This window comes from Lampetra planeri, chromosome 61 (assembly GCF_965212315.1).
Source record: "Lampetra planeri chromosome 61, kcLamPlan1.2.h2, whole genome shotgun sequence".
NCBI lineage: Eukaryota > Metazoa > Chordata > Hyperoartia > Petromyzontiformes > Petromyzontidae > Lampetra > Lampetra planeri.
Window position 1 is genome coordinate 3,422,380 of NC_136167.1, and position 14,274 is coordinate 3,436,653.

A 14,274-nucleotide genomic window follows, 5' to 3' on the forward strand; every position below is an offset into this window, starting at 1 on the left:
ACGTCTTCACAGCTATCTCTCTATATAAGGAACGAAACAGGAGGATTTTTCCACCAATCTGGCTGTCGTCTGATGAAGCTAGTTGTAATTACTGGTGAAACGTCGTACTCAGATGGTAAATGTGGTGGATTTACTCTCCAATACAACGGTGTTGCTGTACTAGTAACGAACTGCCATGTTCTGTTTACGTGACAACCCTTACTAGTTGGCTGTGTCGGGTGGTGGCGGATTTAACGACACATTTATATATTTACGCGATCTAACCCAAAACAAACCTCAATTATAAAAGTAAGTTGTACTTAGCGTGGCCGTAGTTAACTCGTGTTTCGATGAAAAAAATCTGTCCACGTCTCGCACCCCCATGAAGGGCATCTCGCACCCCCAGGGGGTGCAGCGTGCACCCCAGGTTAATAAGAACCACCGAGTTCAACCATCCGGAGCTATTTCAGTAAAAGTGAGGTGGGAGAAAGGAGGGGGGGGGGGCACAGTCGGATCTTGCATAGCCCCCCTAGTTGAATTAGGTTGCTGCTGTGTAGCTGCTTAGAAGTCACCAGCAGTGGTCGCCGCTGTTTTTCTCACGCGGCCTCACCGGGCATGGGTCTCTATGTAAGTAACCATGATGTGAGAAGTTGAATTTATTTCACACTGCACGTAGCCAACCGTGCCAATCGGAGGTGAGGGGGGAAGGACAACAAACTAAACGCAAAAAGCAGTGGTAAAGAATTGAGTTTTCAGTTTAAATTACTTAAAAGTGCATAGCTCCAGTTGCTTCCTAATATCAGAAGGAAGAACGTTCCAGACGGCCGCAGAAGTGCATCTGAAAGCGCATTGGCCGTCTTTGTTCGACGGTTAACCACAACTATATGTACCATACCTTTATTTTACCAGGTCAGGGCCATTGAGCAATGTAGCTATTTTTCAGAAGCGACTTGACCACAAATGATAGCTCAACGAAGTGGACTTATCAGCATCACGCGCACATTGAGAGCAGCAGCTAAACACTCTAAACGCGTAGTGACGTTGATTCTAAACCGTGGAGGGAAAACCCGGAGGACCCGGAAAAAAATCCACGCGACCACGGGGAGAGAAAGAAACACCTCTAACTCCAAATAGACATCAGCAGACGTCAGCCGCTGCGAGGATGACGGGAGTAGGCGTGGTGATGATGGCTCCTTGATGAGATCAGCGAGGATCTCGGGACAAAGCCCTGGCTACTCAGGTGGGTGGCGAGTTGGGAGAGTCTGGGAACCACGCTGCTCCTGCTCCTTTGGCTGCTGCTTCTGAATCTGCTGCTGCTTCTGCTGCTGCATCCGCTGCTGCTGCATCCGCTGCTGCTGGATCTGCTGCTGCTTCTGCTGCTGCATCTGCTGCTGCTGCATCTGCGGCTACTTCTGCTGCTGCATCTGCTGCTGCTTCTGCTGCTCCTAAATCTGCTGCTGATTCTGCTGCTGCATCTCCTGCTGCTGAATCTGCTGCTGCTGCTTTTGCTGCTGCATCTGCTGCTGCTGCTTATGTTGCTGCTGCTTCTGCTGCTGCTGCTTCCGTTGCTTCTGCTGCCTCTCACACGCTCGCGATCGAGTCCTTAAAACGCGAGTGCACCACATGACAATTTAAATGTATTTTCTTGGCTGCGTTGCAGTTGGGTGGTGGTGGTGAGAGGTGGGGGAGGAGTTATTGACGAAACAAATGTGCCGCAAGATTGTTCAAGATTATCCGCTAACGTGGCCGGAACTCCCAAACTCTTCGCGTGAAACCCACCGGCTGCTTGCGTCTGGGATGCAGCTGTCCGTGGTGCCGACTGACCCCTCCCTCCTCCACCCTCCGCCCCGCCTCCTCAGTCCCCCAGGGGCCCCTTAACCCCTGCTCCGCGTGGCGCTGTTGATGGGTTTTCAATATGCCGAGTTGTTTTAGTATCGCCACGGTGCTGTGTATGTCTCTGTGTGTGTGTCGCTGGTGTGTGTTCTTGTCTCTAGGTCGGCTCAGCCTCAAATGAGTATCTGGTGCGGTGTGAAAATATCGCAACTGGGGAGACAAAGGCGGCCGGGCGTGGTGTGGACCACCCACCCCCTCGTGTACACTGCCGGCCTTCATTGGTGCTCCCTAACAGCACTTGCCCCAACAGTCTGCCTAGGCTATTTGGGAGATCTTTGTCTTTGTGGGGAGCGGTGGTGTAGCAGTTAGCGCACTGCGCTACGAACACGGCGACCTGAGTTTGATTCACGCTCATGGACAACACCGGTGACGATTATTTGAACCGGTTCCTGGGCCTTCCCTAGGTCGACTCAGCCTCAAATGAGTATCCAGTGCGGTGCATAGTAAACATTACCACTGGGGATACAAAGGTGACCGGGCATAATACTGGCCACCCACCCCTCGAGTGCTGTTCCGGTTTTCATATGTGCTAGCTAACAGCACTTGCCCATACAATCTGTGAAGGCTATACGGGGGTCTTTGTTTTTGTGTCGCTTTGCTTGCAAAACGTGGTATTGTTGTCTCTGTGTCTCGCTATGTGTCTGTGTGTGTCTCTCTGTGTGTCTGTGTGTGTCTCTCTGTGTGTCTCTTTGCCTGCCCCGCTGTTTCTCTGTCTGGGCCTCGCTGTGTCTCTGTGTGTGTCTCAATGTGTGTGTCTCGCTGTGTCTCTGTGTGTGTCTTGCTGTCTGTCTACTGCTGTGACTCCGTGTATCTCGCTGTATCTGTGTGTATCTCTTTGTCTGTGTCTCGCTGTGTCTCTGTGTGTCTCTCTGTGTACGTCTCGCTGTGTCTCTGTGTCCCGCTCTGTGTGTCTCTCCGTCTGTGTCTCGCAGTGGCTCTGTGTGTCTCTCTGTCTGTGTATCTCTGTCTGTGTCTCGCTCTGTCTCTGTCTCGCTGTGTGTGCCTCTCTGTCTTGTCTCGCTGCTCATCCACACCCTCGTGTGCCTTGCCGACATTCAATATAGGTGCTACTCGCTCACAGTACTTGCCGCGAAAGTATGTTAAGCCTATTCGGGGGATCTTTGTCTTTGTTTGTGTCTCGCTGTGTTGTCTTTTCCTACATTTGACCAAGCACGCGCTTCTATTTCAGACCCAATAACATCACTGCGCAGAATATAAATAAACCCGAGATAACCAGGAAATCCTCCTCCTTCACTTATCTCCAATATTAAAGATATAATATTTACACATCTCATCGAATTATAAGGAGTGCAGTAACTACATTATCAGTAGTGTAGTGACTACATTATCAGTGGTGTAGTAACTACATGATCAGTGGTGTAGTAACTACATTATCAGTGGTGTAGTAACTACATTATCAGTGGTGTAGTAACTACATTATCAGTGGTGTAGTAACTACATTATCAGTGGTGTAGTAACTACATTATCAGTGGTGTAGTAACTACATTATCAGTGACGTAGTGACTACATTTTCAGTGACGTAGTGACTACATTTTCAGTGACGTAGTAACTACATTATCAGTGACGTAGTAACTACATTATCAGTGATGTAGTAACTACATTATCAGTGGTGTAGTAACTACATAATCAATGGCGTAGTGACTACATTATCAGTGGTGTAGTAACTACATAATCAGTGGTGTAGTAACTACATAATCAGTGGCGTAGTGACTACATTATCAGTGACGTAGTAACTACATTATCAGTGGTATCGTAACTACATTATCAGTGGCGTAGTAACTATATTATCAGTGGTGTAGTAACTACATTATCAGCTCAGGGGGTGTGGCAATTGGTCAGGGTGATGCCCCAATGCTGTAATTTGTCTCGCACGTTCGCACCGAGGCTTTTATGTATCGCGGCCTCACGGTCTCGAACATTTAGCGCTGTAGGGGGCGTTTCGTCTTCGCACAAATGCAACCGATACAGCTCCGTAGTTACCTTTTTGCAGTATTACATTACTGACTCTGATTACAATTTTTTATGAAACGTGGAAAATAAATGAAAGCATTTAAATATATATATATATATGACCGCGTTTTAAATAAAATGTTGTTCTTTTACACTGTTGTTGAAAGCACATCTCACCACGGTGGTGGTTGTCAAGGGGGACCCATACTCATAGCTTTGGTCTCTCGGGGAAGGGAGCCATGCACCCCCTGCCTCCCCCTCTTGCTCGTCACGCCACTGGGCTCCGGGTTGAGCGGCTCGACGTGGAGTTGTCCCGGATCATCCCACATCAATCGTGAACTTGGCCCAACCCAGCACTCGTAATGTGAACCACACGCGCTGATTGTCTGCGACGCAGCTGTCCGTGGTGCTGACTGACCTTGTGAGGGTCGCTGGCCCCCGAGATCCCTCCCTCGGTACCCCTAACGGCCGGGTTAACCTCATTACTCGCCCCCTCGCTGCTAGGCGAACCGCTGCTGGGTTCTTCACCCATGGGGTGAGAGCCGTCGCTCGAGGATTCCCCTCCCCCGCGGGTCCGCGTAGTAGGCATGGTTAATTACGTACGCGCACACCCACACCCACACACAGCTCTGCGCGGCACTCACTCAACACTGACCACTCACGTTAGGATCGCGCACCTGTATTATACACGTCGTGAATGTGCGCGCACACACACATACAGCTCCACACGCGATACCCACTCTTGCGCCGCTCTGCGCCGCGCTCGCCGCTCACGTTATGATCGCGCACCTGGGGTACGCCGATTACGCACGCCGCGAGCTTACGCATACACAGTACCACACGCGTTCGCACTTATAACACGAGATCACACGAGGCCACGATCAGCTATTAATGATTTATTATCCGCTACCTGGAACTAGATGTAAAATCAGTGAGTCGACGAGGCTGGCCTACGCTGATACCTCTGAATCTATTCTCTATTTATCGGCTATGATCCTACTTTTACCTCCTTACTCACCGTTAAGTATCCACGGCGGTCCGCTGATCCCTGTGCTAACAGCGTACCTCGGCGCGTCGCACGGACGTCCGGGTCGCTGGCTTGAGCTGCGTCTGGTCGCCTGGCGCTGGAGTAAGAGCCCGATTTCCTCTTTGCGCCCACTATTTATCCTCCCTACCTCAAAGGGAATGCGGCTCTGGACAATAGGCTCGCGACCCTCTGGCACGCGCACCGCGGTTCCGGGCGCTTTTGATATGCTACTTAATGCTCAACCTGCGCGGCGCAAATTCCAATCAATCCGCTTTTGATATGCTAATTAATGCTCAACCTGCGCGGCGCAAATTCCAATCAATCCCTTTCTCACGCAGGCCCCCCCATTATCGCAGTTTATGCGGCGGCGTCCGTCACAAAGGTGCGCCGTGGGAATTTATGCACGGCTCCCCGCGTGACTCCGCTCTCCCGATTACTCATACCAACAGCCTTATCCTTTAACTCCCCTAACAATGGTGCCTGCGTGCCCGAGCGTAATTATGCCGTCCCTCCGCTCCCTGTGCGGGGGTGCCTGATTATGCAATTCAGATGCGCTGCGTGTTTTCTAATGATGCTCCTCCATCACAATGCTTATTCCCTCTGCCTGCCCCGTCGATACGTGCGTGTGTGGGGTGTGTGGGATGCGTTTCACCCGCGGTGGCCGAGTGGCCCCTCGCTGCGACCTTGCAATTTTAAGGCCGGTCGCAGCGCCGCGGTGCAAAGTAGCGTCGGGGGAGGTCGTCCAATTCCCTGGTCGCCGGAAACCGTGAAAGTTTAATCCCAGTAAGGGCTTCTCGGATAAAAACCGGTCGGCCAGGTGACCTCCCCTAGGAGCTCTATGGGGGGGGGGGGGGAATGCGTGCGGGTGTGTTCATGTGAGGTGAGGTGAGGGGGACGCGGGGTCGGCTCCGTCGCTTGGTGGTGGCGAGGTCGGAGATGGGGCGCCTGCTGAACGGCTTCGTGGCGGCGGCATGACAACCTCCCCCCCCAGCTCCTCGACCCCCCACGTTCCTCTTAACCTCTGCCCCGCGTGCTGCTGCTGATGGGTTTTTAATATGCCGGTGTTGTTTTAGTGCCGCCACTGTGCTGTGTGCCGCTGTGTGTGTGTGTCGCTGTGTGTGTGTGTGTCTGTGTGTGCGTGTGTCACTGTGTGTGTCTGTATGTGGCTGTGTGCGTGTGTGTGTCTCTGTGTGTCTGTTTGTGCGTGTGTCTGTGTGCGTGTGTCGCTGTGTGTGTGTGTCTGCGTGTGTCGCTGTGTGTGTGTGTGTCTGTGTGTGCGTGTGTCGCTGTGTGTGCGTGTGTCGCTGTGTGTGTGTGTGTCTGTGTGTGCGTGTGTCTGTGTGTGTGTGCGTGTGTCTGTGTGTGCGTGTGTTGATGTGTGTGTGTCTGTGTGTGCGTGTGTCTGTGTGTGCGTGTGTTGATGTGTGTGTGTCTGTGTGTGCGTGTGTCGCTGTGTGTGCGTGTGTCGCTGTGTGTGTGTGTCGCTGTGTGTGTGTGTCTGTGTTTGTGTGGCTGTGTGTGTGTGTCACTGAGGAGCGGTGGCGTAGTGGTTAACACGCTGCGCTACGAACCCGGCGACCAGAGTTCGATTCCCGCTGACGGCCAACACCAGTGACGATTATCTGAACCGGTCCTGGGCCTCCCCTAGGTTGACTCAGCCTCAAATTAGTACAGTACCTGGTGCGGTGTGTTGTAAACATCGCCACTAGGGAGACAAAGGCGGCCGGGCGTGGTCCTGGCCACATACCCTCATCGTGTGTCGTGCCGGCCTTTAAAGGCTAGTCGCTAACAGCACTTGCCCCAACAGTCTATGAAGGCTACACGGGGGATCTTTGTCGTTTTACTTTGTGTCGCAGTTGTGTTTATGGCTGTGTGTCTCGATATCTCACGGTGAGTCGAGGTGATTGTTGCCGAACATTCGTGTTGTGTGTGTTTGTGTGCACGGCTCTGTGTGCGTGCTATTATATTTAACGTGGACTACTAATACACGTCAGTTATGCACAGTAGGATGGAGACGAGTAAAGTGTAGCGTGTCGTACAGAAGTGTGAGATAAATGTTGTATGTGATGTAATATAGTGTGTAGTCTTGATTTGAAGCTTTCGTGACTGCAGGAATCCATACTCTTTGGTTCTTTCGGTAAAGTCACGTAGGTAGAAAAATAATAGATCACCTACCTACGTGACTTTACCGAAATAACCAAACAGTATAGTGTGTAGTATAGTATATGGTATAGGGTGCCCGTGTATAATGCAATGCATGAGCGTAAGGCGTAGCGTGAGGCGTAGCGTGAGTGTCAACGTGGTATGGTGGACTTGAGTGAGTGGTGTTGAACAGGAGGTGAGTGTGTCTTGACGCTTGAAGTGAGTGTGGACGTGGTATGGTGGACTTGAGTGAGGGGTGGTGAACAGGAGGTGAGTGTGTCTTGAGGCCTGAAGTGAGTGTGGACGTGGTATGGTGGACTTGAGTGAGGGGTGGTGAACAGGAGGTGAGTGTGTCTTGACGCTTGAAGTGAGTGTGGACGTGGTATGGTGGACTTGAGTGAGTGGTGTTGAACAGGAGGTGAGTGTGTCTTGACGCTTGAAGTGAGTGTGGACGTGGTATGGTGGACTTGAGTGAGGGGTGGTGAACAGAAGGTGAGTGTGTCTTGAGGCCTGAAGTGAGTGTGGACGTGGTATGGTGGACTTGAGTGAGGGGTGGTGAATAGGAGGTGAGTGTGTCTTGACACTTGAAGTGAGTGTGGACGTGGTATGGTGGACTTGAGTGAGGGGTGGTGAACAGAAGGTGAGTGTGTCTTGAGGCCTGAAGTGAGTGTGGACGTGGTATGGTGGACTTGAGTGAGGGGTGGTGAACAGGAGGTGAGTGTGTCTTGAGGCTTGAAGTGAGAATGGACGTGGTATGGTGGACTTGAGTGAGTGGTGGTGAATAGGAGGTGAGTGTGTCTTGAGGCTTGAAGTGAGTGCGAGTAGGGCCTGTGTGGGTCTCCACTTGACACTTTCTACCGACCAATTACCACGGTGGAAACAGCCAACCAAGCTCATGCTGGAGGCCCCAGGAGGACCGGCGTTCATGATGCCTTCTCACCAAATCCCAATTTGGTGGAAGCTGGGCCAGTGCCGCCTGGATTTCTGCAGAATGCGGGAGGTCCGGTGGAATTGATCTGGCTTCAGTGATCGTGATGGGTGGACAGTCCTCCACTCGTGGCAGGGAGCTGGCAAAACAACAGGGAGTGGCTCTTCTGAACAAGAGAATGAAGGAGGTGTGGAAGCGTGGAGGCGAGGTGTGGGAAGCTGGGAGTCCCAGGCTGCTGTGTGCTCGCCTCCCGATCACAGAAAGGCGAGGTGGTGGCTTACACCCCACCGAAGATGAATATCAGTGGAGGGACGCAGACCAGGCCGATGGGTCAGATGCCTTCTATGACCTCCTATCCCAGGTGCTGGCTAAAGTGACCCCTCGGGATAGAGTCATCCTGTTGGGTGACTTTAATTCCAGAGTAAGTCATGACAAAAGCACTTGGGCCGGATTGATTGAAATATATGGGCCAGTTCAGCTCAATAACAACGGTAGTAGGCTGCTAGACTTCTGTGCAGCCCATGGGCCTGTAATCACCAATGCCCTGTTCTGGCAACGGCGCATCCCCACAACATCATGGATGCACGCCAGGTCCAAGCAAGAACATCTGCTCGACTATATAGTGACGGAACAGCAGATGCGGGCCCATATCCTTGGCACCAGGACCTACCGTGTAGCTGATCTGTACACTGATCATAGGTTTGTCTTTTATAAGAGTTTATTGTTAGTTTGTGTTACATTGCATAAATATAATTGTGTCGTTACACCCGCCACTACCCGACGCAGCCAATTAGCAAGGTTTGTCACGTAAACAAAACATGCCAATTCGTTACTAGTTCAGCACTTACCGGTTGCGTGTTCGAAAGTAAACCCACTACAACATTTACAATTCAAGCACCATGACGTTTCGCCCGGTGATTACAACAACAACGACAACCAGCATCATCAGGCGACAGCCACAGAGTTGTGGAGAAATCCTCCTCCTGTTTCGGTCTTAAATAGAGGGGATTAATGTGATGTCGTCACTGTGAGCCAATCAGCTGTGAAGACCAGAAGTGGGGAGGGTTCGCGTATTCATATAAATGACAATGGACCTCTATTAGTAGTTGGGTTATTCACAGTTAATCAACATTCTATTCTATTCAATTTCAAATTTATATAGCGTCCTTTCCAGTATAGAGTGCCCGTGTGTAGTTTAATGCATGAGCGTGAGGCGTAGTGTGAGTGGGAACTTGGTGAGGTGGGCTTAAGTGAGTGGTGGTGAACAGGAGGTGAGTGTAGTGAGGCTTGAAGTGAGTGTGAGCAGGGCCTGTGTGCATCTCCACTTGCCACATTATGTAATGCACACACTTTACATAATATATGTACATTAAGTGTTAAACTTGCTTGTCGTTTGTAAGATGTGCCTGCCATTCTTCCACTGCGGTGGTGGATGTCCACGTCGGCCCACATTCAAAGTCGCAGTGGCCTGGATTCGGCTTACAGGTGAAGGTTTCAGGTGCACATTTCATCATCAATGCTTGCAGCTGCGGTTGGCATCGTACCCCAACCTCCTGATGCCAAGGGGAAATAGGTGAGGTTCAGGACTGTGACCCGTGTAGCTGCCATGGCTCGTTTTGGGGACGTGGTCCAAACCTCCCCAGAGACCCTGGCTGAAGGAGGAGGTGAGGGAAAGTGGTTGGACCACTCCCAGCCATCTACAACGCCATCCAGAAAGTAACTTGCAGCGCCATGCCTAACACCATTCTTAAGGAAATAGCGATCCGATCTGCGATCCCCAGGAACAGGCTTGCAGGTTTGCTGATAACGTTTGTAAGGTTATTTGTAAGGTGGAGTGGAAACGCCTCAGGTCAGACAGCATCGTGGGGGACGGTGAGGTTGACCCTCCTGGCGTTTGCGATATCTCAAATATTGGAGGAAGTAGTCAATGTCTGGCTGAAGTGCCAACCGTTGAGGAAGTGCGAAAGGTGATTCAGAGCCTGAGAGCGAGTAAAGTGTCAGGCAGAGACGATGTCTCAAGTGGTCTGCTGAGGGGCGGTGGCATATTTTTTGTGAAGGCTGCCCCCCATATGGCATCATTACCATTGTCTGGTTCACAGGTCGGAAGTTTTTTGTTCCGTTCCCGGTGTTCCTCGACCCGATGGCTGCCCACGCGATGGACTCACTCCTCCTCCTCCTGCTCCTCCTCCTGCTCCTCCTCCTCCTCTTCCCCCGCCACAAAAGAGGGCTCCGGTTTTGAGCAGCTGCGCCAGGAGTCGATCCACACCGCCCCCCGCCCCCTGCCCCCCCGCCCCCCCGCCCCCCGCCCCCCCGCCTCCCCCCCCTGCCCCCCACGGTGCGCGGTGGTGGTGACAGGTGTGCTTAGACTGCGCGACCCCTCTCACCTGGAGCTCGGTGGGGGCGAGGGGAGGGGCGTGCAACGCATTAAAAGCAACGGTGCTCGGGTGGGAATGCTGCTCACTCCATGGCTTTCGTTTCTGACAGGGAGTGGGACCTCTAGAGAGGGACGTCAGTGGCTTTGGTGGGAATGCTGCTCACCACGCGGCTATCGGACTGACCGGGAGTCGAACCTGTACGGAGGGGAGTCAGTGGCTTGGGTGAGCAAAGTTCTGGACATTAATTGACCCCATGCATCAATGTTTTTTGATGAGCAGGCAATGTCTCTCCACATCAACAAAATACCAGTACAGTCTATATTGTCTGCCTATCTCAGCAGCCCCACCGCCTTCTGGGAGTGCATAATCGCAGCAGCATTGATTCAGTCCAAACAACACTCTGTGACCGGTTTAGATATCCAGTGTCTCATCAGTAGCAGAGTCAGGCTCGCTTCAACCCAATGCTGGTGAACTGTCAGATGTTCATAGGCAAGGAGTGGTTTTGACAGCCAGCTATGGCTGCAGGGTTTGGTGGTACATGTTGTTTATGTCGTGTATTGTGAAATTTCGGTCACAGTTCCTATGATCACTGTTACTTTGCTTTTATGGCTTTATTTTGGTGATTTCAAAAGTTTTTGGGTTTGGCCATGTTTGTTTGTTGTAGTACGGAGTTAGACTGATGGCTTTAATCTAAGTTGTCTTGTAGTTGTTGTTGTTTGACTTGCATCACACTGGGATTTTTGCACACAGCGTTGGTATACGGTGCTTTTTCTGGAAGTTTTTGCTGTTTTTTGCTGTTTTTTCCTGGATTTTTCTGTTTGCGCGTAGTCACTTTAAGATGTTTTCTTGTTCATGTTTTTTGTTTGTTACGGTTGCACCCAATTCAAGAGCCGAATGGCTCCCAGGGCTATACCAAATAAATGAAACTGAAACTGAGACATCCAGTTTCTGATCAGCAGCAGTCGGATTCACTTGAACAGTGCTGGTGAACTGCCCAGATGTTTATAGCCATGAGCCCTGCCTCTCCCTGCAACATGTGAGTGGTTCGCGGGGCTGATGGCTCGTATACGATATGCAATACCGCTATTGTGTATGCAGAGAGGCAGATCTGCGTTTTGTTCCCGATTATGTAAGCTTTATAAATCAGTTCGTATGATTTTAGGATTAATTCCTGGTAGAATAACCTCGGATTGTTTTTGTAGACATGCACCGTACATTGCACTTGTCTTACGTCTAATGCGCACATCCAAACCAAATTTACGTCAGTATCTCGAATAACAATAACACGATTACATTGTCTTCTGGTTTATTAATTTTCGGACACCCTCTACATTATTTTAAGGCTGCAGTGTTGTTGACGGATGTTACGGAGTTTGTTATTTGTGATAGTTGGTACTGATGAGGCGGTGATAATTATTGTGGTAACCATTTTTGAGTTGATGTTGATGGTGACCGCTCATGATGATGTTGAATACTGATGATGATCGTTGTTAAGGATTGTTGATGATGGTGTTGATTAATGATTATGGTTGTTGTTGATTATGATTGTTGTTGATAATGTTTCTTGATGATTTTGATTGTTGTGGATTATCCTGGTGATTTTTGGTGATTATATTCTCCTGTTGCGAATCATGGCAGTAGCAGCAGCAGAAACATGTCCAGGGGCCAGATGGAAATGTGGAGGTCCTGCTGCTGCGGCTGCGGCTGCTGCTGCTGCTACTGCTGCTGGCCACGACGAAAGGTCTTCAGCAGAGAGAGAGTTCGTGTGCGGACGCTCTTCTGCTTCTCCGTCGAAGAAGCTCAGACCAGTGGCTTGACTCAATGGTCTATAGCTTTTTGGTGATAACAAGGCCGTGGCCTCGGAGTCAACATTGGGGGGGACCAAATCTTCCAGGGAGTCTGGGGTCCCCCCCAGGAAAAAATCTAAATTTCCTGCCTAAAATATTAAAAATTCACGAACACATAGGATGGGCTTTTTATTTTATTTTTTACAATAATGCCTAATAGTGTATTGTATTACATTGCTTTTTCTTGTTTCATTGTATGTAATGGCAGAGATTAGAAATTCATAAAGTACAACCATAACCACAATCATATAAACAGAAATCTATGCCTTGTTTTTTAAGACAAGTCCAGATATTGTGGCCAAGGTTTAGCAAATTGTTGTTTTTATTTACATAGCATCGCAATTATTATTTTTAAAAATATTTTTATAGCAATATATGGGGAGGGGGGCATATTTGATTATTGTGGGGGATGTGTCCCCCCCCAATATATATTATAATTACGGCCTTGGTTGATAATGATGGTTGATGATGGTGGTTGTTGTTGAAGATATTGATGATTGTCGATGATGATGATGATGTTGGTGATGTAACTGAGCCGGTCTCTCTCTGCAGATAAGACCACAGCGAGAGGTCTCTCTTCTCTCTCTCCGCCACCTCGGAGGACGCACGCGGGGGGACATGGAATCCGACCTGAGCGTGATTGAGGCGGCTACCCAGGCCACCTCCTGGCCCGGAGGCCCAATCGTCGATGGTGGCGGTCATGGCAGCGGTGGTGGTGGCCTCAGAGACTCGTCTGCCACCGCAGAGCCCGACCTCCCCGTCTACCCGTGGACTCTTCCCCTCTTCTCGTCGATGCTCTTCTCAATATTCGCGGTCGGCTCCGTGGCCAACGCGCTGGTGCTGTTCGTGACGGTGCGGCAGCACCTGCGGGACCACACCGCGACGAGCACCGCCGCCGCCACCGCCACCACCACCATCCCCATCCTGAGCCTGAGCGTGGCCGACTCCCTCGTGATGGCCGCGCTGCCCCCCTGGGGCCTCTACGTGCGCGACGGCTACGCGTGGCCGCGCGGCGCCGCCGCCGCCCATCTGTGCCGCGCCTCCGGCCTCTCGCTGCTGCTCGGCCTCTTCGCGAGCGCCCTCACGCTCAGCTGGATCAGCGTGGAGCGCTGCGCCGTCGTGCTGGCGCCGGCCTCCGCGGCGCTGCTGCGCTCGCCGCGCGTCGTCGCCGCCGCGCTCTGCGCCTCGTGGCTGCCGTCGGCCGCCCTCGCCGCGCTCCTCACGGCCGACGTCTCCGCCTACGCCCGCGCCAACGGCACCGGCGGCGCCAACGGCACCGGCGGCGCCACCGTGTGCGGCTACGCCGCCGAAGACCGCTTCGCCATGTGGAGCCTGGGCAATCGGCCGGGTCGCGGGCTGCTGCTCAACTTCGTGGGCTTCGCGCTGCCCTTCGCGGTGCTCGGCGCCAGCTACGGCGCCGTGTGCCGGCGGCTGTGCGCCCTCTCGCGCTTCGGCGGCAGCCGCATCCCCAAGGACAGCGTCCTGCGCCTCCTCTTCGCGCTCACCGTAGTCTTCTGCGTCACCTGGTGCCCCTACACGGTGGTGAACCTCTACTCGAGCGGCGGCGGCGGGTTCGGCGAGGTCCGGAGCGGCGACGAGAGGACGGCCAACACCGTGGGCGAGCTGTGCATGGCCGTGGGCCTCCTCAACAGCGCTCTCAACCCGCTCCTCTACTGCCTGTGGACGCGCCGCAACTGGCAGCAGCTGCTGCCGCGCGTCCCCCCGCTGTGCGCAACGCGGCGGCCCGCCAGAGTGGGCGCCTCCGTGTGAGCGGCCACACGGGAAGACCGCCGGGGGGGGGGGGGGCAGCGGGGGCTCGCGTGGCCAGCACGTGGATGGGCAGTGGTGGAAGGTGGTAGAGGTCCAGTGGTGGAGCTCCAAGTGGTAGAGGTCGAGTGGTGGAGGTCCAGTGGTGGAGCTCCAAGTGATGGAGCTCCAAGTGGTGGACGTCCACTGGTGGAGGTCCTGTGGAGGTTGGAATTTACTGATGGAATAGCATCGGTGAGAAGGCTGTGGTGGCATGGCGGGTGCTCCCTGCTGTGTGTGTACCAGAGTGTCACTTGAAAAAGAAGAAATGTCAGAGGCAGCTCTGTGGTATCCTCTTCTAAGGGT

The 14,274-nt window shown here is 52.3% G+C and overlaps 1 protein-coding gene across 1 annotated transcript; it reads left to right on the forward strand.

The window, feature by feature from the left end:
* The first annotated feature begins 12,780 nt into the window (after positions 1-12,780).
* LOC144736553 (type-1 angiotensin II receptor A-like) lies at positions 12,781-13,932 on the forward strand. The gene has a single exon (XM_078619103.1). The coding sequence runs from the start codon at positions 12,781-12,783 to the stop codon at positions 13,930-13,932; it is 1,152 nt and encodes a 383-aa protein (XP_078475229.1).
* Positions 13,933-14,274: the final 342 nt, after the last annotated feature.

Bases quoted from the DNA above. Each gene is read 5' to 3' on its own strand.
- LOC144736553 (XM_078619103.1), top strand. From the start codon at position 12,781: ATGGAATCCGACCTGAGCGTGATTGAGGCGGCTACCCAGGCCACCTCC.